We start from the raw sequence: 24,008 nt of genomic DNA, 5'->3' as shown, positions 1-24,008 counted from the left end.
ATGTTCTATTCTAAGCCAGGCCCATCTTTTTAAAGTAAACATGATTTAATTGTCTTTCTATTTGAACATAATAAGTAGTACTGTCGTGAATATTGTGATCACAAGAACATCCGAACAATTGAGGTAAAGAGCGTCACAGTCATGCAGAAAATTCTGTATGTGAGAACAATTAGTTTCCCTGGCTGACATTTAGCTGCTACTTAAAATACTATAAGAGTAAATTAATAGATGATATTCAATATAAAAATTGCATAGCTAACACAGAACCACCGGAGTGACCGGACCTTTGACAAAGTATCTGTGTGAAAATGGTTTTTGTCAACGAGCTCAATGTATTCCAAACATTGGTGGTAACCAGATGATCCCAATAATTTAGTTAGTAAAGATGCCTCAGTTTCTGACTTGGAATTCCAAGTTGGATGACGATTTCTCCCCAGTCGGATCTAGATTTCTTTCAGAGTTCAGAGTTGTCTTGAACCCACTGAAATCAGATATGCCGGCAACTCTGGTCTTGGAGTGGTGCAGGCACTTCATATTAGTTATTTAACCGACCCGGAAGACCAGGCGTGTTGAAGTGAACTGATGAATGAAAAACGGGAAAGGGCTGGGTTGTGGGTTCAAAATTCACCGCTGCCCTTTTAAATAGGTCACTCTTTGCTGCAAGCCACACCCCCGCACACATCTCAAAGTCTGTTCAAGAACGTTTTGGGAAAACGTACAAAGTACAAACTGTTCTGCAGCGTAGCAAACGTTCAAGCAAACTGAACGTACCAGTGGTTTAGGGCCAAGTTGGAACAAAATCCGGCCATTGACGGAGCGAGATTGTTTTGACAGACACCGAAGGTACGCGATCTTAGCCGTCCGATGACCAGCTGACAGCGCACTGCACCGCAACATGGACCACATGTCGTCGCCTGTCAGGTTACGTAGTAGCTTCAAACCTGGTAAATACTGGGTGCAGTCATGGGATAGCCCTTTGAAATAGCAACTGCAATATTTTTTTTAAATAGCCTGATTTAACATGTTCTACTTTTACTTGCAGTTATGGTGTAATGTTGGATGTTTTGTGCAATAGATGGTCTATAATTTAGTTTATTCTGCTGTCTTTTTTTCTGATATCCGTTGGCCAGGTCAGACAGTTTTACATTGATCAATTAATCTCTTTATTGATTGAACAGCATGTTATCTTCCCATAACTTCTTGTGTCCTCCATACTCTCTCCTATGGTCTCTTCTGCACTCTGTTCAGACATCCAGGTAGGACCTTTAGTACCCCATTCATAGACGTTAGTGCCTATAAACGATAGTATCTTTATTAAGAGCCCAACACATCCTCTAATAACTCGCACTGCTTGCGGTACTGTTTTGGAAACGTAAGGAATATATCTTTTATATCAGCAAGAAATGATAAAACAACTAAAGGTAAATTACTACACACCTTTTTTATAGGTTTAAGATTAGTGTTCCCACATTGCCAGATCCCCATGTTTACAGGGCTTGTTTTCGGGAAAGACTGGCCCCCACCTATGCTAATTAGCTAACTGCTTTGAACACCTGTGTGTAGCTAACTGGGGGGAAGTGTAGTTTCTCAACTGGAGGCACACACGGTGTATGGATCTGTGCAAAACTGCTACAGTAAGTGTCTCTTTTTAATTTGAAATATTAAAAATATCGCTTAAATGAAAGATAAGAGGCATATCAGTATATGTTTAGGAAAACCTTATTGAAAGCGCTGATTTGACGTTGCTAAACGTTAAAATAGTGTCAATTGTAGTTTACACAGAGCCAAATGTGGGCAAATGTAATTGCTGAAAACCCTACACACGGAGAAGAGTTTAAGATATATTCCTTTAGTTCCATCTATATTTGTAGAATTGTTGTAGGTTACAATGTACTGTAGTAGGTAAACAAGTGTGTGTGCTAGACTAAGTCTCCATCCCCCCCATCCTCTTACCGGAGATCAGCGTATTAGAGAGAGCCTAGCGTTAAACCCGTTGTAGTGGGTTGTGGGTAATATGATGTGACGGGTAGGATTGGGCTCATAGAATTAGAATGATTAGAACAGTGGTAACCAACCGGTCACAATCGACCGGTCGATCTTCAAGGCATTCTTAGTCGATCACAAAACATTTTTGTAAAAAAAAAAAACGAAAACCTTGCATTACAATTTATTTGTTTTTTTTTGCGCTGTCAATTAGCAGCCCTCGCGCTGGAAAGGCAAATGGTGTCCAGAGAGCAAATCATCTCCGATCACTGTGTCTGTACAGCAGAGATCATCAACTAGATTCAGCCACGGCCAATTTTTTTCTTGAGCAGATGGTCGGGGAACCGGAACATAATTGCAAATCATTTGTTGACTGCAAATTGACAGCAAGAAGCCCAAACATATGTTTGACTAAAACATACATTTCCAACCTTGCTTACATTTGTACACAATCACGTGTCTCTTTATTATGTGTGGGAATACTTGGGAACAGATTTCTGAAATAAAATCATATGGAGCTCATTTCCTGGTGTTTTTACAGTCTTATGTCCAACAATAAATAAATGTGTGTGTGTATGTGTATATATATATATATAATTACACACAATATACCAGTCAAAAGTTTGGATGCACCTAGTTATTCCAGCATTTTTCTTTGTTTTTACTATTTTCTACATTGTAGAGTAATAGTGAAGACATCAAAACTATGAAATAACACATGGTATCAGTTAGTAACCAAAAAACTGTTAAACAAATCAAACTATTATTTGAGATACTTCAAAGTAGCCACCCTTTGCCTTGACAGCTTTGCACACTCTTGGTATTCTCTCAACCAGCTTCATGAGGTAGTCACCTGGATTGCATTTCAATTAACAGGTGTGCCTTGTTAAAAGTTAGTGTGTGGAATTTCTTTCCTTCTTAATGTGTTTGAGCCAAACAGTTGTGTTGTGACAAGGTTGGGGTGGTATACAGAAGATGGCCCTATTTGGTAAAAGACCGATCCATATTATGGCAAGAACAGCTCAAATAAACAAGGAGAAAGGACAGTGAAGGATAGTCAATCCGGAAAATGTAAAGAACTTTGAAAGTTACTTCAAGTGCAGTCGCAAAAACCATCAAGCACTATGATGAAACTGGCTCTCATGAGGACCACCACAGGAAAGGAAGACCTAGAGAAACCACTACTTAAAGACACTAATAAGACTTGCTTGGGCCAAGAAACACGAGCAATAGCATTATACTGGTGAAAGTCTATCCTTTGGTCTGATGAGTCCAAATTTTTGGTTCCAACCGCCATGTCTTTGTGAGATGCAGAGTAGGTGAATGGATGATCTCCACTTGTGGTTCTCACCGTGCAGCATGGAGGAGGTGGTGTGATGGTGCTTTGCCGGTGATACTGTCTGTAATTTATTTAGAATTCATGGCACACTTAACCAGCATGGCTACCACAACATTCTGCAGTGATACACCATCCCATCTGGTTTGGGTTTAGTGGGACAATTATTTGATTTTCAACAGGACAATGACCCAAAACACACCTCCAGGCTGTAAGAGCTATTTGACCAATGAAGAGAGTGATGAAGTGCTGCATCAGATCACCCGACCTCAACCCAATTGAGATGGTTTCGGATGAGTGAAGGAAAAGTAGCCAACAAGTGCTCAGCATATGTGGTAACTCCTTCAAGGCTGTTGGAAAAGCATTCCAGGTGACTATCTCATGAAGCTGATTGAGAGAATAGCAAGAGTGTACAAAGCTGTCATCAGCAAAGGGTGGATACTTTGAAGAATCTAAAATATGTTTTGATTTGTTTAACACTTTTTTGGGTAATACATGATTCCATATGTTATTTCATAGTTTTAATGTGTTCTCTATTATTGTACAATGTAGAAAATAAAGAAACACCCTTGAATGAGTAGGTGAGTCAACTTTTGACTGGTAATAAATATATATATCAGCAAAAAAAGAAACGTCCTCTCATTGTCAACTGTGTTTATTTTCAGCAAAATTAACATGTGTAAATATTTGTATGAACAAAACAAGATTCAACAACTGAGACATAAACTGAACAAGTTCCACAGACATGTGACAAACAAAAATGTAATAATGTGTCCCTGAACAAAGGGGGGTCAAAATCAAAAGTAACAGTCAGTATCTGGTGTGGCCACCAGCTGCATTAAGTACTGCAGTGCATCTCCTCATGGACTGCACCAGATTTGCAAGTTCTTGCTGTGAGATGTTACCCCACTCATCCACCAAGGCACCTGCAAATTCCCAGACATTTCTGGGGGGGAATGGCCCTAGCCCTCACCCTCCGATCCAACAGGTCCCAGATGTGCTCAATGGGATTGAGATCCGGGCTCTTTGCTGGCCATGGCAGAACACTGACTTTCCTGTTTTGCAGGAAATCATGAATAGAATGAGCACTATGGCTGGTGGCATTGTCATGCTGGAGGGTCATGTCAGGATGAGCCTGCAGGAAGAGTACCACTTGAGGGAGGAGGATGTCTTCCCTGTAAAGCACAGTGTTGAGATTGCCTGCAATAGCAACGAGCTCAGTCTGATGATGCTGTGACACACCGCCCCAGATCATGACGGACCCTCCACCTCCAATTCGACCCTGCTCCAGAGTACAGGCATCGGTGTAATGCTCATTCCTTCGACGATAAACGCAAATCCAACCATCACCCCTGGTGAGACAAAACCGCAACTCGTCAGTGAAGAGCACTTTATGCCAGTGCTGTCTGGTCCAGCGACGGTGGGTTTGTGCCCATAGGCGATATTATTATTGTTGCCGGTGATGTCTGGTGAGGACCTGCTTTACAACAGGCCTACAAGCCCTCAGTCCAGCCTCTCTCAGCCTATTGCGGACAGTCCGAGCACTGTTGGTTGAATTTTGTGTTCCTGGTGTAACTCGGGCAGTTGTTGTTGCCATCCTGTACCTGTCCCGCAGGTTTGATGTTCGGAAGTACCGATCCTGTGCAGGTGTTGTTACACGTGCTATGCTACTGCGAGGACGATCAGCTGTCTGTCCTGTCTCCTTGTAGCGCTGTCTTAGGCATCTCACAGTACGAACATTGCAATTTATTTCCCTGGCCACATCTGCAGTCTTCATGCCTCCTTGCAGCATGCCTAAGGCACGTTCACACAGACGAGTAGTAGAAAGGCCTCTTTAGTGTCCTAAGTTTTCAGAACTGTGACCTTTAATTGCCTACCGTCTGTAAGCTGTTAGTGTCTTAATGACCATTGCACAGGTGCATGTTCATTAATTGTTTATGGTTCATTGAACAAGCATGGGAATTAGTGTTGAAACCCTTTACAATGAAGAACTGAAGTTATTTGGATTTTTACAAATGATCTTTGAAAGACCGTGTCCTGAAAAAGGGACGTTTCTTTTGTTGCTGAGTGTTTTTATATATATATACACACACACACAAATACAGTTGAAGTCGGAAGTTTACATACACCTTAACCAAATACATTTAAACTCAGTTTCTCAATTCCTGACATTTAATCCAAGTAAAAAATTCCCTGTTTTAGGTCAGTTAGGATCACCACTTTATTTTAAGAATGTGAAATGTTGGGGCCTCCCGGGTGGCGCAGTGGTTAAGGGCGCTGTACTGCAGCGCCAGCTGTGCCATCAGAGTCCCTGGGTTCGCGCCCAGGCTCTGTCGTAACCGGCCGCAACCGGGAGGTCCGTGGGGCGACGCACAATTGGCCTAGCGTCGCCCAGGTTAGGGGCTTCCGGGTTGGATGCGCGCTGTGTTAAGAAGCAGTGCGGCTTGGTTGGGTTGTGTATCGGAGGACGCATGACTTTTAACCTTCGTCTCTCCCGAGCACGTACGGGAGTTGTAGCGATGAGACAAGATAGTAGCTACTACAACAATTGGATACCACAAAATTGGGGGGAAATAGGGTAAAATTAAAAATAAAATAAAAAAGAATGTGAAATGTCAGTAATAGTAGAGTGATGTATTTCATCACATTCCAGGTGGGTCAGAAGTTTACATACACTCAATTAGTATTTGGTAGCATTGCCTTTAAATTGTTTAACTTGGGTCAAACACTTTGGGTAACCTTCCACAAGCTTCCCACAATAAGTTGGGTGAATTTGGCTTCATCCTTGCTGAGTGGCTTCATCCTTGCTGAGCGGCCTTTCAGTTTTTGATCAAGGGAAAGATAAACAGAGCAAAGTACAGAGAGCTCCTTGATGACAACCTGCTCCAGAGCGCTCAGGACCTCAGACTGGGCCCGGCTGGTAATTTAACCATGATAACAAGTTTGCCAAATTAGCTGGCCGCTAAACTATCTAATCTAAAAGACTATCAGTGACTGACCTGACAAGAGAACCGCTAATGCACTATCCTAACTCGCAAAAGTAGTTGAGACCTAGACAGAGTTCCTAAAAAATAAAAAATAAAGTGGATGGGGATTGATCCGAGGGCCTTCAAAGTGGGGACCATGCATCCCTGCCCTAGACAGTTTTCTTTATGTCACAATTAGATAACAGCCTCTCTTTGCTCACAAACTACTCGAAAGGTAAGTCACCATATTGGAATGTGTGGACTAGAATAGCCTAGTTTATTTATAAGCCTGTTATTTTAGGTGTACCTAGCTAGTTACCTTATCATTCTCTTGCAGTTCTTGGCCATTACTCAACACTTGATGAAAATTAAAAAATGTGGTTTTGAACAGTGTCTCTACTCTTAATTTTTTTGTTTGTAGGATAGCCCAATACCAGATTGTGGCTTTAGCTAGCTATGAAGCTGTGCCTTGTAAGACCGCTACATAGATAAAGCCAGGCACAATCCACATGCAGGTATGGGCTGAATAAAGCGGAAACATCCTCTTCATTATGCTTGTTTTAATATTATTGTTGGCTGCCAGAAGAGCACCGTAAGCAACCTGGTTAGCTACAGAAGATCTGTTAACTAGCAAGCTAATTAACAACAGCATGCGTCAAGCTAACTTAGCTAGCAAGCAGATTATGGTCCTCTTCGTCTGGGCGCAGCTGGTTTCTTCCGAAGACCTCTTACAGTCAATGGGGCAAGTTGGGGTTCATTCAGGGGAATTTGTGATTTCGGGTAGGTCAGGTTGTGTGTTTTATGTCAGGCCGTTCCTTGAATCAGGGAAATATTATTGACATATTCTGGTCGTGTGTCCTGGCACCCCCTCAAAATGCAGTTTACATACAGATGTCCACTTACTACTTTTACGTCTGTCGTTCTGAATTAAAGTGTTCCTAATTGCTTGTTGTTTTGGGTCAGTCGGTAGTTGGTGAAATTGCACATTGTCATGTGGAATCCAACCGGCAGTAGGGTACACAGCAGTTTACATTGTTTATGTTGTGTCAGCACAGGACCCCGTGTTTCACCTAATTGGGTCAGTGTTTACCTCAGACTTTGCAAATTTACCACCTATCGATCCCAGAGTGAAACGCGCTGTTTAAGGTGTGAAGTAGGGCAATTCTATGGTTAACTAGTGTGAGAAGGTAGACGGGCCTGTTGATCAGACTGTGAGCTGATTCTTCCTTACGAAGCCCTGCATTCAGCACAAGAGGCTTCCTTTACTCATGTCCTTCAACATGAAATGACGAGACAGATGTTAGTAATGTGGTGGACAATCTGTTCTGCGGGTATATATCCTAGTTTCCCTCCTCCACTATGTTTCTGCTTTGCTTGTGCTTCAGTGTCTAGGCCGGTATTTGTTAAGCACTTTCAGACAACTGCTGATGTAAGAAGGCTATATGATTGATATTTGGCTTTATAACCCCCTCCTCCTCCAGTTGTCCAGTCTGTCTATTGAGGAGCCAGAGGATGCAGAGCTGGCCTACACCATGAGAGACCTTCCCCCCACCCCCCCACCCCGGGGTGCATCTGTGGACCAAAACACAACTCCGGGATGCCACACACCTGTCGTTGACCGAGAACCAAAAGGAACTGGGCTTGAGATGGGGCGATCCCCTCACACCCCAGAAGGGACACCCCTGCTTTCTCGGCCCTCCCCTAGTGGCCCCCCTCCCTTCACCCCCCCCAGGACCAAACGTGCCCCTCTGGAGGGAGAGTTTGAGCCGCTGAAGTTGAGGAAGTACCAGCTGACCTCTATGGGGTCGCGGTCCATGGACTCCTCCCCTCAGTCCCGACCACGCAGCCCCTGGGGACACTTTGACCCTTACGACTCTGCAGAGGTGGGTGAGGTGTGGATACGTGTGTGAGTGAGACCTATGTGTGCACAGATGTAGTGCTAGAATCATTATGAAAACTTCAAGAAGAGTGTGCAGAAGTGTGATAGCATTTGTATCTAATGATGTAGTGACCAATAAGCATCTTTTATAATGTGAAACTACAGTGCATACGGAAAGTATTCAGACCCTTGACTTTTTCCACATTTTGTTATATAACAGCCTTATTCTAAAATATATTACATTGAGGAGGAAAACAATCTACACATAAGTGAAAACAGGTTTGCAAATGTATTACAAATAAACATACCTTTATTTACATAAGTATTCAGACCCTTTTGCTATGAAGACTCTAAATTGAGCTCTGGTGCATCCTGTTTCCATTGATCATCCTTGAGCTGTTTCTACAACTTGATTGGAGTCCACCTGTGGTAAATTCAATTGATTGGACATGATTTGGAAAGGCACACACCTGTCTTTATAAAAGGTTCCACAGTTGACGGTGCATGTCAGAGCAAAAACCAGGCCATGAGGTCGAAGGAAATGACCGTAGAGCTCCTGGACAGGAATGTGTCAGCACAGATCTGGGGAAGGGTACCAAAAAATATCTGCAGCATTGAAGGTCCCCAAGAACACAGTGGCCTCCATCATTCTTAAATGGAAGAAGTTTGGAACCACTAAGACTCTTCCTAGAGCTGGCCGCCCGACCAAACTGAGCAATCGGGGTAGAAGGGAGGTGACCAAGAACCAGATGGTCACTCTGACAGAGCTCCAGAGTTCCTCTGTGGAGATGGGAGAACCTTCCAGAAGGACAACCATCTCTGCTGCACTCCACCAATCAGGCCATTATGGAAGAGTAGCCAGAAGGAAGCCACTCCTCAGTAAAAGGCACATGACAGCCCACTTAGAGTTTGCCAAAATCCACCTAAAGGACTCTCAGACCATGAGAAACAAGATTCTCTGGTCTGATGAAACCAAGATTGAACTCTTTGGCCTGAATGCCAAATGTCACGTCTGGGTGAAGCATGGTAGTGGCAGCATCATGCTGTGGGGATGATTTTCAGCGGCAGGGACTGGGAGACTAGTCAGGATCGAGGGGAAAGACGAACGGAGCAAAGTACTGAGAGAGCGACTTCGGGATGCTGGCCTTCTAGGCAGAGTTGCAAACAAAAAAGCAATTTCTCAGACTGGCCAATAAAAGAAAATATTAAGATGGGCAAAAGAACACAGACACTGGACAGAGGAACTCTACCTAGAAGGCCAGCGTCCCAGGGTTGCCTCTTCACTGTTGTCGTTGAGACGAGTGTTTTGCGGGTACTATTTAATGAAGCTGCCAGTTCAGGACTTGTGAGGCTTCTGATTCTCAAAATAGACACTAATGTACTTGTCCTCTTGCTCAGTTGTGCACCGGGGCCTCCCACTCCTCTTTCTATTCTGGTCAGAGCCAGTTTGCGCTGTTCTGTGAAGGGAGTAGTACACAGCGTTGTACGAGCTCTTCAGTTTCTTGGCAATTTCTCACATGGAATAGCCTTCATTTCTCAGGACAAGAATAGAATGATGAGTTTCAGAAGAAAGTTATTTGTTTCTGGACTTTTGGGTCTGTAATCCAACCCACAAATGCTCATGCTCCAGATACTCAACTTGCAGTTTTCAGCTGTGCTAACATAATTGCAAAAGGGTTTTCTATTGATCAGTTAGCCTTTTAAAATTATAAACCTGGATTAGCTAACACAACGTGCGTTGGATACAGGAGTGATGGTTGCTGATAATGGGCCTCTGTACACCTATGTAGATATTCCATAAAAAATCTACCGTTTCCAGCTACAATAGTCATTTACAACATTAACAATGTCTACACTGTATTTCTGATCAATTTAATGTAATTTTAATGGACAAAAAATGTGCTTTTCTTTCAAAAACAAGGACATTTCTAAGTGACTCTAAACTTTTGAACAGTAGTATATGTAAGTGAGATATTTCTGTATTTCATTTAATACATTTGCAAACAGCGTGTTTTATGTCCCGTCTTCTGTCTTCCCTACAGGACATGGACAGGGAGTATGTGGGCTTTGCCACTCTACCCAACCAGGTACACAGGAAGTCAGTCAAAAAGGGTTTTGCCTTCACCCTCATGGTAGCAGGTGAGACATCTAAATTACTCAGATTACTACTGAAATTAATTATAGACAGAAAATAACCTATTCCAAATAACTTTGTTTTAGTTAGGTGAACATTGCCCAACATTTATTTGTGCAGTAAAAAGTAGATAGAAGAATGACTGACTTGCCTTCTTTCTCAAGGAGAGTCTGGTCTGGGTAAATCCACTCTGGTCAACAGTCTGTACCTTACAGACCTCTACAACAACAGGAAGGTTCTGAATGCAGAGGGTGAGACAGAAATATTGTCAGTAAAACTCATTTCTCAATGTGTCCATTGCTATTAACTACTATTATTGTTTTGCTATAACAGCAAGTTGTGTCCTTTTTGGAATGATTTGCCTCTTCTATTACAACCCTGATCTTCAAGATTGCTTTTATACGTGTGTGTGTGTGTGTGTGTGTGTGTGTGTGTAGAGCGGATCGTGCAAACAGTGTTCATCACCAAACACACCGTGGGTATCGAGGAGAAGGGGGTCAGACTCAGACTCTCCATCGTAGATACACCAGGGTTTGGTGACGCTGTCAACAACACAGAGAGGTACATGGGTTATCTAGGCTGGAATCATGATTCTCATGATGATTTGCTGCTATCATAGTCCCTCATGGAATGACGATTCAGTGGCCACGCCCCTCTACTGGGGGCACAGATGTAAAAAAATAAATAAATACAAAAATCCCTCATCTGCCCGTTGGCACCAAGTCACATTAGGTTGTCTTGTTAAATCTTGTTCTTACTCTTATTCATTAGAAATCCTACAATGTGATTTTCTTTTCTCATTTTGTCTGTCATAGTTGAAGTGTACCTATGAGGGAAAATTACAGGCCTCTCTCATCTTTTTAAGTGGGAGAACTTGCACAATTGGTGGCTGACTAAATCCTTTTTCCCCCCACTGTATACTTGTGTATGTGTGTTTACTGTATATCATTCACGACATTTGGACGGGAGCTATAATTGAAGAAATGCTTTTAACTATGCGTGTTGTTATTTCTTGAATTCGGGCTTGGCTTGACTACTTTCAATGGGGAAAGATTGCTTCTATGCCCCACTTCCGTGATTTTTGTAGGAAACGTCACTTTGCCGAGTGCAGCTATAGTGGAGAGTGTTCATCTATCATCATGTTGATCCACCATGTTTGTAGTTTCCTCTGAGTGGTGTTTGTGCTCTTTATAGCTGGAAAGAGATAGAGGACTACATTGACCAGCAGTTTGAGCAGTACTTCAGAGACGAGAGCGGCCTGAACAGAAAGAACATCCAGGATAACAGAGTCCACTGCTGCCTCTACTTCATCTCTCCCTTCGGACATGGGTACCAGACTACACACACAATACATATTTTCTTTCTCTCTCTCTTGACACAAGTATGAGGTAGATACACACAGTTCTTTCACAGTAAACCTGCTTTTCCACGATTATTTTAATAATTTTGTCTGTGTGTGTGTGTGTGTGACTCTCCAGTCTGCGGCCGTTGGATGTGGAATGTATGAGGGCTCTGCATGACAAGGTGAACATAGTCCCTGTTCTGGCCAAAGCTGACAGCCTCACACCCACTGAGGTCCGCAGGAAGAAGATGAAGGTAAGAGACTAACTGTGCTATGGTAATCTTTAATTATCTTTACCAGTGCTAATTTTACCTGTGATATTCCTATCTGTGCTACAGAATTTCTGTAATCTATATCTGTTCTATAATATTGGGGTATATACTTGCCCTGTGCTATAATGTTGGGGTATATACTTGCCCTGTGCTATAATCTTGGGGTATATACACTGCTCAAAAAAATAAAGGGCACACTAAAATAACACATCCTAGATCTGAATTAATGAAATATTCTTCTTAAATAGTTTTTTCTTTACATAGATGAATGTGCTGACAACAAAATCACACAAAAGTTATCATTGGAAATCAAATGTATCAACCCATGGAGGTCTGGATTTGGAGTCGCACTCAAAATTAAAGTGGAAAACCACACTACAGGCTGATCCAACTTTGATGTAATGTCCTTAAAACAAGTCAAAATGAGGCTCAGTAGTGTGTGTGGCCTCCACGTGCCTGTATGACCTCCCTAAAACGCCTGGGCATGCTCCTGATGGGGTGGCGGATGGTCTCCTGAGGGATCTCCTCCCAGACCTGGACTAAAGCATTTGCCAACTCCTGGACAGTCTGTTGTGCAATGTGGCATTGGTGGATAGAGCGAGACATGATGTCCCAGATGTGCTCAATTGGATTTAGGTCTGGGGAACGGGCGGGCCAGTCCATAGCATTAATGCCTTCCTCTTGCAGGAACTGCTGACACACTCCAGCCACATGAGGTCTGGCATTGTCTTGCATTAGGAGGAACCCAGGGCCAACCGCACCAGCATATGGTCTCACAAGGGGTCTGAGGATCTCATCTCGGTACCTAATGGCAGTCAGGCTACCTCTGGCGAGCACATGGAGGGCTGTGCGGCCCCCCAAAGAAATGCCACCCCACACCATGACTGATCCACCGCCAAACCGGTCATGCTGGAGGATGTTGCAGGCAGCAGAACGTTCTCCACTGCGTCTCCAGACTCTGTCACATCTGTCACATGTGCTCAGTGTGAACCTGCTTTCATCTGTGAAGAGCACAGGGCGCCAGTGGCGAATTTGCCTATCTTGGTGTTCTCTGGCAAATGCCAAACGTCCTGCACGGTGTTGGGCTGTAAGCACAACCCCCACCTGTGGACGTCGGGCCCTCATACCACCCTCATGGAGTTGTAGACTTGTGTGGGTTTTAGACTCCATCTCATGCTACCACTAGAGTGAAAGCACTGCCAGCATTCAAAAGTGACCAAAACATCAGCCAGGAAGCATAGGAACTGAGAAGTGGTCTGTGGTCATCACCCGCAGAACCACTCCTTTATTGGGGGTGTCTTGCTAATTGCCTATAATTTCCACCTGTTGTCTATTCCATTTGCACAACAGCATGTGAAATTTGTCGTCAATCAGTGTTGCTTCCTAAGTGGACAGTTTGATGTCACAGAAGTGTGATTGACTTGGAGATACATTGTGTTGTTTAAGCACAATGTTTAAGCACAAAGCACAATGTGTTGTTTAAGCATTCCAAGATGGCGTAGCAGTAAGTCGTCCTGTCTCGTCGTGTCCCCTGTATATATCGTTTCTTTTTCGTTTTTTACATATTTTTCTTCGCATATCTCTTCAAAAACATTTTGCTAAACCTAAGCTTCCAAATACTCTCCTGCAACCCGCCTCACCCAATGTAGCTATTTTTCCTAAAGTATTTCTATTTACTTCGGAGCCGGAACCCCTCAACTGAAGCTAGCCAGCTAACCACCAGCTATGCTAGCGGTCTTCAGCTAACCGGTCATCAGCTAAGCTAACCTTTAGCTCGGAAAGCTCTCGCCAGTTCGAACAACGCGACTCTAACCAGAGCATAACGGACCTATTTATTTTTCATCCGCGGATTCATCCCTGGATTCCCACCGCAAACGGAACATTTTTCAGCTGGATCGTCACAACTAGCTATCTAGCTAAACCGCAACCCCGGATGATTACTCCTGGCTAGCGCTTCCACCCACTTAGCGTGAAGCTAGCCCGGCCAGCGCACCTGTACTACCACCGTAGCATACTCCTGGGCTACAATACCCGGGCCCACGACCGGTCTATCGATGTCACCGCATGAAGAGGAATAAACAGACTCACCCCATCGCGACGTCCCCTAAAGGCCAACTCTCTAGCCCTCGCTATCTCCCTGCTTGCTAAACTCGGCCTGCTAACTGCTAGCTTGTCTAGCCACGGTCCGCTAACTGCTACCTTGTTTAGCCCGGGCCTACGAACTGTTAGCTTGTTAGCACAGGCCTGCTAACCGTCTGAATCGCCGCGTCCCAAACACTCACCGGACCCATATTTACTTTCTATCTCTTGATTTTTAATCTGTTTATACCTTTCCGGAAACCTGCCTCACCCAATGTGATACGGAATCGCTATTATTTTTAATTTTTAGAACACACTCAAGAACCTCCAGAAGCTAACCAGCTAACTAGCTACAAGCTATTTAGTCATTGTTAACTTTTTTCAACCTGGATAACACTCGCCAGTCCAGCTTCCCTGCCCCATCCACCGCTGCCCCCTGGACACTGATCTCTTGGCTACATAGCTGATGCACTCTGGACTGTCCAGTAATCACGGTACTCCATTCTGCTTGTTTATGTTTTATCTGTCGGCCCCGTTGCCTAGTCAACGCCATTTTACCTGCTGTTGTTGTGCTAGCTGATTAGCTGTTGTCTCACCTACTGTTTTAGCTAGCTTTCCCAATTCAACACCTGTGATTACTGTATGCCTCGCTGTATGTCTCTCTCAAATGTCAATATGCCTTGTATACTGTTGCTCAGGTTAGTTATCATTGTTCTAGTTCACAATGGAGCCCCTAGTTCTACTCTTCATACCCCTGATAACTCCTTTGTCCCACCTCCCACACATGCGGTGACCTCACCCATTACAACCAGCATGTCCAGAGATACAACCTCTCTCATCATCACCCAGTGCCTGGGCTTACCTCCGCTGTACCCGCACCCCACCATACCCCTGTCTGCGCATTATGCCCTGAATATATTCTACCATGCCCAGAAACCTGCTCCTCTTATTCTCTGTCCCCAACGCTCTAGGCGACCAGTTTTGATAGCCTTTAGCCGCACCCTCATACTACTCCTTCTCTGTTCCGCGGGTGATGTGGAGGTAAACCCAGGCCTTGCATGTCCCCAGGCACCCTCATTTGTTGACTTCTGTGATTGAAAAAGCCTTGGTTTCATGCATGTCAACATCAGAAGCCTCCTCCCTAAGTTTGTTTTACTCACTGCTCTAGCACACTCTGCTAACCCTGATGTCCTTGCTGTGTCTGAATCCTGGCTCAGGAAGGCCACCAAAAATTCAGAGATTTCCATACCCAACTATAACATCTTCCGTCAAGATAGAACTGCCAAAGGGGGAGGAGTTGCAGTCTACTGCAGAGATAGCCTGCAAAGTAATGTCATACTTTCCAGGTCCATACACAACCAGTTCGAACTACTAATTTTGAAAATTACTCTCTCCAGAAATAAGTCTCTCACTGTTGCCGCCTGCTACCGACCCCCCTCAGCTCCCAGCTGTGCCCTGGACATTGATTGCCCCCCATCTAGCTTCAGAGTTTGTTCTGTTAGGTGACCTAAACTGGGATATGCTTAACACCCCGCCAGTCCTACAATCTAAGCTAGATGCCCTCAATCTCACACAAATCATCAAGGAACCCACCAGGTACAACCCTAACTCTGTAAACAAGGGCACCCTCATAGATGTCATCCTGACCAACTGGCCCTCCAAATACACCTCCGCTGTCTTCAACCAGGATCTCAGCGATCACTGCCTCATTGCCTGTATCCGCTACGGAACCGCAGTCAAACTACCACCCCTCATCACTGTCAAACGCTCCCTAAAACACTTCTGTGTGCAGGCCTTTCTAATCGACCTGGCCCGGGTATCCTGGAAGGACATTGACCTCATCCCGTCAGTTGAGGATGCCTGGTCATTCTTTAAAAGTAAGTCAGTCAGGAAAGCTAAGGCCAGCTTCTTCAGGCAGAAGTTTGCATCCTGTAGCTCCAACTCCAAAAAGTTCTGGGACACTGTGAAGTCCATGGAGAACAAGAGCACCTCCTCCCAGCTGCCCACTGCACTGAGGCTAGGTAACACGGTCACCACCGATAAATCCATGATTATCGAAAACTTCAATAAGCATTTCTCAACGGCTGGCCATGCCTTCCGCCTGGCTACTCCAACCTCGGCCAACAGCTCCGCCCCCCCGGCAGCACCTCGCCCAAGCCTCTCCAGGTTCTCCTTTACCCAAATCCAGATAGCAGATGGTCTGAAAGAGCTGCAAAACCTGGACCCGTACAAATCAGCTGGGCTTGACAATCTGGACCTCCTATTTCTGAAACTATCTGCCGCCATTGTCGCAACCCCTATTACCAGCCTGTTCAACCTCTCTTTCATATCGTCTGAGATCCCCATGGATTGGAAAGCTGCCGCAGTCATCCCCCTCTTCAAAGGGGGAGACACCCTGGACCCAAACTGTTACAGACCTATATCCATCCTGCCCTGCCTATCTAAGGTCTTCGAAAGCCAAGTCAACAAACAGGTCACTGACCATCTCGAATCCCACCGTACCTTCTCCGCTGTGCAATCTGGTTTCCGAGCCGGTCACGGGTGCACCTCAGCCACACTCAAGGTACTAAACGATATCATAACCGCCATCGATAAAAGACAGTACTGTGCTGCCGTCTTCATTGACCTTGCCAAGGCTTTCGACTCTGTCAATCACCATATTCTTATCGGCAGACTCGGTAGCCTCGGTTTTTCGGATGACTGCGTTGCCTGGTTCACCAATTACTTTGCAGACAGAGTTCAGTGTGTCAAATCGGAGGGCATGCTGTCCGGTCCTCTGGCAGTCTCTATGGGGGTGCCACAGGGTTCAATTCTCGGGCCGACTCTTTTCTCTGTATATATCAATGATGTTGCTCTTGCTGCGGGCGATTTCCTGATCCACCTCTACGCAGACGACACCATTCTATATACTTTCGGCCCGTCATTGGACACTGTGCTATCTAACCTCCAAACAAGCTTCAATGCCATACAACACTCCTTCCGTGGCCTCCAACTGCTCTTAAACGCTAGTAAAACCAAATGCATGCTTTTCAACCGATCGCTGCCTGCACCCGCATGCCCGACTAGCATCACCACCCTGGATGGTTCCGACCTTGAATATGTGGACATCTATAAGTACCTAGGTGTCTGGCTAGACTGCAAACTCTCCTTCCAGACTCATATCAAACATCTCCAATCGAAAATCAAATCAAGAGTCGGCTTTCTATTCCGCAACAAAGCCTCCTTCATTCACGCCGCCAAGCTTACCCTAGTAAAACTGACTATCCTACCGATCCTCGACTTCGGCGATGTCATCTACAAAATGGCTTCCAACACTCTACTCAGCAAACTGGATGCAGTCTATCACAGTGCCATCCGTTTTGTCACTAAAGCACCTTATACCACCCACCACTGCGACCTGTATGCTCTAGTCGGCTGGCCCTCGTTACATATTCGTCGCCAGACCCACTGGCTCCAGGTCATCTACAAGTCCATGCTAGGTAAAGCTCCGCCTTATCTCAGTTCACTGGTCACGATGGCAACACCCATCCGTAGCACACGCTCCAGCAGGTGTATCTCACTGATCATCCCTAAAGCCAACACCTCATTTGGCCGCCTTTCGTTCCAGTACTCTGCTGCCTGTGACTGGAACGAATTGCAAAAATCGCTGAAGTTGGAGACTTTTATCTCCCTCACCAACTTCAAACATCAGCTATCTGAGCAGCTAACCGATCGCTGCAGCTGTACATAGTCTATTGGTAAATAGCCCACCCATTTTCACCTACCTCATCCCCATACTGTTTTTATTTATTTACTTTTCTGCTCTTTTGCACACCAATATCTCTACCTGTACATGACCATCTGATCATTTATCACTCCAGTGTTAATCTGCAAAATTGTAATTATTCGCCTACCTCCTCATGCCTTTTGCACACATTGTATATAGACTCCCCCCTTTGTTTTCTACTGTGTTATTGACTTGTTAATTGTTTATTCCATGTGTAACTCTGTGTTGTCTGCTCACACTGCTATGCTTTATCTTGGCCAGGTCGCAGTTGCAAATGAGAACTTGTTCTCAACTAGCCTACCTGGTTAAATAAAGGTGAAATAAAATTAAAAAATAAGTGTTCCCTTTATTTTTTTGAGCAGTGTACTTGCCCTGTGCTATACTGTTGGGGTATATACTTGCCCTGTGCTATAATGTTGGGGTGCAAAATGGGATTCAAATGGATTTGTCTTTTTAATTTTTCAATCTACACAAATTACTCTCAACATGGAAGAACATTTTTAACATTTGTAAAAAAAGAATATGAAAAATAAAACATCTTGATTAGATAAGTATTCAACCCCCTTGAGTAAGTACAGAATTACCTTTAGCAGTGATTACATCTGAGAGTCTTTCTGGGTAAGTCTCTAAGAGCTTAACACACCTGGAATGTACAATATTTACCCATTATTCTTTTCAAAATTCTTCAGCCCTGTCAAATTGGTTGTATATCATTGCTAGACAACCATTTTCAGATCTTTCCATAGATTTTCAAGCAGATTTAAGTCAAAACTGTCTTCTTGGTAAGCAACTCGTGTAGATTTGGCCTTGTGTAGTAGGTTATTGTCCTGCTGAATGGCGAATTAATCTCTTCACTGTCTGTTTCTCTAGGAATTTGCCTGTGCTAAACTTCATTTATTTTTTTATCCTGAAAAATGACCCCGTCCTTAACGATTACAAGCATACCCATAACATGATGCAGCCACCATTATGCTTGAATATATGGAGATTGATACTCGGTAATGTGTTTAAGATAAATCCAATACAACAGAACATTTTTTGCAGTATTTCTTTAGTGCATTGTTGCAAACATGATACAAATTATTGTGACTTGTTAAGCACATTTTTATTCCTGAACTTATTTAGGTTTTCTTAAAATAGGTTGAATACTTATTGACTCAAAACATTTCCACTTTTTATTATGTTATTCATTTGTAAAAAGCAAGACAAAAAATCTATTTGACATTATGGATGCAATTGAATCCATTTTAAATTCTGTCTGTAACACAACATTGTGGAAAAGGTCAAGGGGTGTGAATACTGTATGCGTGTGCCTGTGTAGATCCGAGAGGAGATGGAGAAGTTTGGCATCAACATCTACCAGTTCCCAGACTGTGAATTTGATGAAGATGAGGAGTTTAAACAGCAGGAGCAGCTGCTCAAGGTGACTTCAGACCTGGGGAGGATAGAGGGCTATTAGGGCATCTGTATGTTTTGTCCATTGCATATAGCACTGACCACATGGCTTAACCATGAAAACCTTGATCTCTCTCTCTAGGACAGTATTCCTTTTGCTGTAATAGGCAGTAACATCCAGGTTGAGAGTAAAGGACGCAAGTTCAGAGGTCGGCTCTACCCCTGGGGTGTAGTGGAAGGTACGCTGCACAGGCACACCTTCACGTTTACACTACAGAACTCACACACACACACACAACTGAACTTTCCTCGCTACGGTGAACAGCAGAGTTGGGCCTCACTGAGCTTGCCTGTAAAAAATACACATTCGCACAGATTACCGTGAATGCAATCTCCGCGAACTACAAGGAAATGACTTGTCGACAGTGTACTACCTTCGATTGAATTCCAGCCTAAATGTCTTTCTGTGAAAACACACTGACCTAATAGCAGTGTTGTGTTGTCAGTGGAGGACCCGGCCCACAGTGATTTCCTGCTGCTGAGGAACATGTTGGTGAAGACTCACATGCAGGACCTGAAGGATGTCACCAGAGAGACACACTACGAGAACTACAGAGCACAGTGTATACAGAACATGACACGCATGGTGGTGCAGGAGAGGAAACGCAGGTTGGTACTACACACACACACACACACACAGAATAGACGTACACAGAACTACCGAGACCCATACACACTAAAGTTGTACTGATGTACAACACATTTGGCACAACGGTTGTGCTACAAGGTTTTTCTGCACAAAAAGAATGACAATTTATTTGACCTTTGTTTTGTTCTGTGTGTTAGCTTGCGTGATAAGATTCAGAGTGAGAGCAGCGCTGACTTCCCCATGACCCCACTCCCACTGGCCCCTGTAGACCGCGAGACAGAGAGGCTCATCTGGGAGAAGGACGAGGAGGTGAGAACACCCACGTGCACTCCTAGACCGACAACACACACACCCGTACCTGGATGTATTGCACTGCATAGAAGTTGGTCTTCTTCCAGTCTTACGTTTGGAACGTTCTTCTTCAGCGTCTCAAAAAACCTAGACCGACCGACACACAAACACTAACTTTCCTGACCTTCTCTCTCCCCTCTAGTTGAGGAGGATGCAGGAGGTGTTGGAGAGGATCCACGAGCAGATGCAACAAGGACAGAAACCAGACTACTGAATTACCAACAATCCTCCTGGGCCTCTGAGGTCCACTCCCGTAGACACCTAGAAAAGGGAAGGAGGGAATTTGCATCAGAGGAAGAAACGTGACAACCTCACTCAAACCAGCACCATTCTCCTCATTGGTGTATCAGCCTTCGAGGTCTCCATGGAGATGAGATGGGGCAGGAATCCTCTGCATCTGAATGTTCTGAACCCATGTCATTTTTGTTCCCTGAGAAATAAGGAGGTCCTGTAAACGTTGTTAGTAATGCTGTGGCCTAGTCTTGATTACCGACATACCTGAGGTGTCAACTTAGACCGTTGAAGTGTCAGAAAGAAAGAAGCAGCACAAACAGTGTGTAGTAAATGTAATATGATTTATTAAGAATCTTCATTATTATTTGTTTTCATCATACTTTTGTCCTAATGAATAGTTTATAGTACTGTTGTTATCTTTAAACATGGTGGACAGTTGGATCCAAAAGGCAGCCCAAAGTGTACAGGCGATATATAACTTCAACTTTCTCCATAGGGAAAACATCTGTGTTTTATATTTATATATAATAACATTGTAGCATGAGGTCCAAGATCCTGCCCACATCATACAATATTGTACATGGTCCCAGAAAGAAACATACAAAAAAAAACTACATTGAAACGGAACCTAAATCGCAATCTACATGCAAGGTTAAAGAGTAAAATACACACATGTATATGCAAAACAACGTGCATACAATCACACATATACAAAAATACACCCATACGTACCTACACACATATATTAGAAAAGTCAAACATCAGTGTTCTAAAGAGAAAATATTTAGTTCCCCCCCCCCCACGTTTCAGTCGCTCTCCTACCAGACACACACACTTGAACACAAAAGGGACATCACACCCACTGCTTTTCTGCTTGCTCTCAGATCATCTCCGGGTGTAGATCAAGGTTGTCACAGTGCTATGGTTGAAGGAGAATGTTATGACTGATTACACACCGACAGGAGCGCGCTGCATGCACACACACACACACACGTCAAAATGCTACAACAGAAATAGAACCATGCACCAGGAACAGTAGATTTATCCACCATAGTGTAGAATAGAAAACCTACTGAATATAGGCATACGCGCACACACACCTGAAACAACCAGTAGGACCATATGAGATTGCTTACATACATATATGATGGTGACTCGAACGTAGTCAGACATGCATAGGCTGGCAAAGGGGCATATAAATACACTATCTCTCTCACACATACACAGCAGGTATGCTATGTGTCCAGCCCCCAGAGCTGTTCCCTTGTTCTAACACCAGGATAAGGTTTTCAGTGGCTATGATGGGAGACGGGCAGCAGGGGGGGCTATTGAGCAGGAGAAGAGCAGTCCTGGATGAGGCTGCAATGTTGTGGTACGGTTTTATGAATGAATGAGTAGGACCCCTGATGCCTGAGTGAATATTCATCTTACGTTAGTGCGTCTGAGGAGATGAGAGAGGGAATGAGAAAGACTGGCGGCGGGTAGACTGAACCTGTGTCTACAGGTGACTGCTACCCAAAGCAGGCTCTGGCTATAACAGGAGTCAGTGTCCTCGAGAACAATTCATGTATGAGGTCATCCATGGATCTGTCCCAAATGGCATCCTATTTCCTATTCACTTCCTATTTTGACTAGGGCCCATAGTAGTGCACTATATATGGAATCGGGTACAATTTGGGTGCTACCCATAAGTCTTGAGAGTTAATGTTCTGGGGAGGAATGTTCTGGTCACAAATCCTGTAGTCTGAATCAACCTGATCATGTACTCCTTGGTACCTGGGATCAATGAGCACCAACGGCTTCACTCGCTCTTTATCTTCCTGCCCTCTCCGTCAGATTGTGATTTGAGTCCAGGGTTGCATTCAGTACGACAGAACGGTGTGCAACGTTGAATTCAGCGGAAACTGTACTGAACGACCAGTTGATAAGCTTTGTGATTACAGAGGCAAAGAGGGCGATTAATATATGGTGTTGCTGCATGAGTTTTGCGATTTCAAATGGTCACACCCATATTGATCAGGCCACACCTCGCTATACTCACCAAACGTTGAATGGTACAAATGTCACACTGTGTAGCAAATGTTGAAGCGAACTGTCGCACCCTCCCTCTCTCTGTCGCACCCTCCCTCTCTCTCTGTCGCACCCTCCCTCCCTCTCTGTCGCACCCTCCCTCCCTCTCTGTCGCACCCTCTCTTTCTCTCTCCCTCGCTCTCTCTGTCGCACCCACCCTCTCTCTCTCTCTGTCGCACCCACCCTCTCTCTCTCTGTCGCACTCACCCTCTCTCTCTCTCTGTCGCACCCACCCTCTCTCTCTCTCTGTCGCACCCTCCCTCTCTCTGTCGCACCCTCCCTCTCTCTCTCTCTGTCGCACCCTCCCTCTCTCTCTCTCTGTCGCACCACCCTCTCTCTCTCTCTGTCGCACCCACCCTCTCTCTCTCTCTGTCGCACCCACCCTCTCTCTCTCTCTGTCGCACCCACCCTCTCTCTCTCTCTGTCGCACTCTCTCTCTCTCTGTCGCACTCTCTCTCTGTCGCACCCTCCCTCTCTCTGTCGCACCCTCCCTCTCTCTGTCGCACCCTCCCTCTCTCTCTGTCGCACCCACCCTCTCTCTCTCTCTGTCGCACCCTCCCTCTCTCTGTCGCACCCTCTCTCTCTGTCGCACCCACCCTCTCTCTCTCTCTGTCGCACCCTCCCTCTCTCTCTGTCGCACCCACCCTCTCTCTCTCTGTCGCACCCTCCCTCTCTCTGTCGCACCCTCTCTCTCTCTCTCACCCACCCTCCCTCTCTGTCGCACCCTCCCTCCCTCTCTGTCGCACCCTCCCTCCCTCTCTGTCGCACCCTCCCTCCCTCTCTGTCGCACCCTCCCTCTCTCTCTGTCGCACCCTCCCTCTCTCTCTGTCGCACCCTCCCTCTCTCTCTGTCGCACCCTCCCTCTCTCTCTGTCGCACCCTCCCTCTCTCTCTGTCGCACCCTCCCTCCCTCTCTGTCGCACCCTCCCTCTCTGTCGCACCCTCCCTCCCTCTCTGTCGCACCCTCTCTTTCTCTCTCCCTCGCTCTCTCTGTCGCACCCACCCTCTCTCTCTCTCTCTGTCGCACCCACCCTCTCTCTCTCTGTCGCACTCACCCTCTCTCTCTCTCTGTCGCACCTACCCTCTCTCTCTCTCTGCCGCACCCACCCTCTCTCTCTCTGTCGCACCCACCCTTTCTCTGTCGCACACTCTCTCTCTCTGCCGCACCCTCTCTCTCTCTGCCGCACCCTCTCTCTCTCTGCCGCACCCTCTCCCTCACCCTCTCTCTCGCTCCCTCTCACACCCTCTCTCTCTCTGCCGCACCCTCTCTCTCACTGTCGCACCCTCCCTCGCTCTCTGTCACGCCCTCCCTCGTTCTCTGTCGCACCCTCTCTCTTTCTCTCTCTCGCACCCTCTCTCTCCCTCGCTCTCTCTCTCTGTCGCACCCACCCTCTCTCGTGTTGCACCCTCTCTCGCACCCCCCTCTCTCTGTCGCACCCTCTCTCTCCCCTCTCGCACCGTTTCTTTCTGTCGTACCCCCCTTTCTCTGTCGCGCCCTCTCTCTCTGTCGCGCCCTCCCCTCTCTCTCTGTCGCGCCCTCCCCCTCTCTCTCT

At 45.4% G+C, this 24,008-nt stretch overlaps 1 protein-coding gene across 3 annotated transcripts; it reads left to right on the top strand.

Moving 5' to 3' along the window:
- Window positions 1-641: 641 nt before the first annotated feature.
- On the top strand, window positions 642-20,747 carry LOC112216724 (septin-5-like). Of its 3 annotated transcripts, XM_024376747.2 has the most exons (13): window positions 642-944; window positions 1,249-1,256; window positions 7,767-8,168; window positions 10,207-10,303; window positions 10,463-10,549; window positions 10,736-10,859; window positions 11,493-11,627; window positions 11,777-11,894; window positions 19,079-19,180; window positions 19,295-19,391; window positions 19,659-19,821; window positions 19,999-20,110; window positions 20,295-20,747. In XM_024376747.2, the coding sequence occupies exons 1-13, from the start codon at window positions 896-898 to the stop codon at window positions 20,364-20,366; spliced, it is 1,566 nt and encodes a 521-aa protein (XP_024232515.1). In that variant the 5' UTR covers window positions 642-895; the 3' UTR covers window positions 20,367-20,747. The 3 variants fall into 3 exon arrangements, with proteins under 3 accessions (XP_024232515.1, XP_024232517.1, XP_024232516.1); XM_024376749.2 differs by lacking the exon at window positions 1,249-1,256 and having other exon boundaries at window positions 645-944; XM_024376748.2 differs by lacking the exons at window positions 642-944; window positions 1,249-1,256 and adding an exon at window positions 1,537-1,634.
- The last annotated feature ends 3,261 nt before the right edge of the window (window positions 20,748-24,008 follow it).

Source organism: Oncorhynchus tshawytscha, linkage group LG17, assembly GCF_018296145.1.
Source record: "Oncorhynchus tshawytscha isolate Ot180627B linkage group LG17, Otsh_v2.0, whole genome shotgun sequence".
In the NCBI taxonomy this organism is placed as follows: domain Eukaryota; kingdom Metazoa; phylum Chordata; class Actinopteri; order Salmoniformes; family Salmonidae; genus Oncorhynchus; species Oncorhynchus tshawytscha.
Note: the sequence above shows the minus strand (reverse complement) of the source record. Positions and strands in the feature narration are given on the sequence as shown.

What these genes read in the sequence shown, in the direction of transcription:
- LOC112216724 (XM_024376747.2), top strand. Translation starts at nt 896, where the DNA reads ATGGACCACATGTCGTCGCCTGTCAGGTTACGTAGTAGCTTCAAACCT. An exon ending in TCCGCAGGAAGAAGATGAAG is followed by an intron (nt 11,895 to 19,078) that starts GTAAGAGACTAA and finishes GTGCCTGTGTAG; the next exon opens with ATCCGAGAGGAGATGGAGAA. An exon ending in CCCCTGGGGTGTAGTGGAAG is followed by an intron (nt 19,392 to 19,658) that starts GTACGCTGCACA and finishes TTGTGTTGTCAG; the next exon opens with TGGAGGACCCGGCCCACAGT.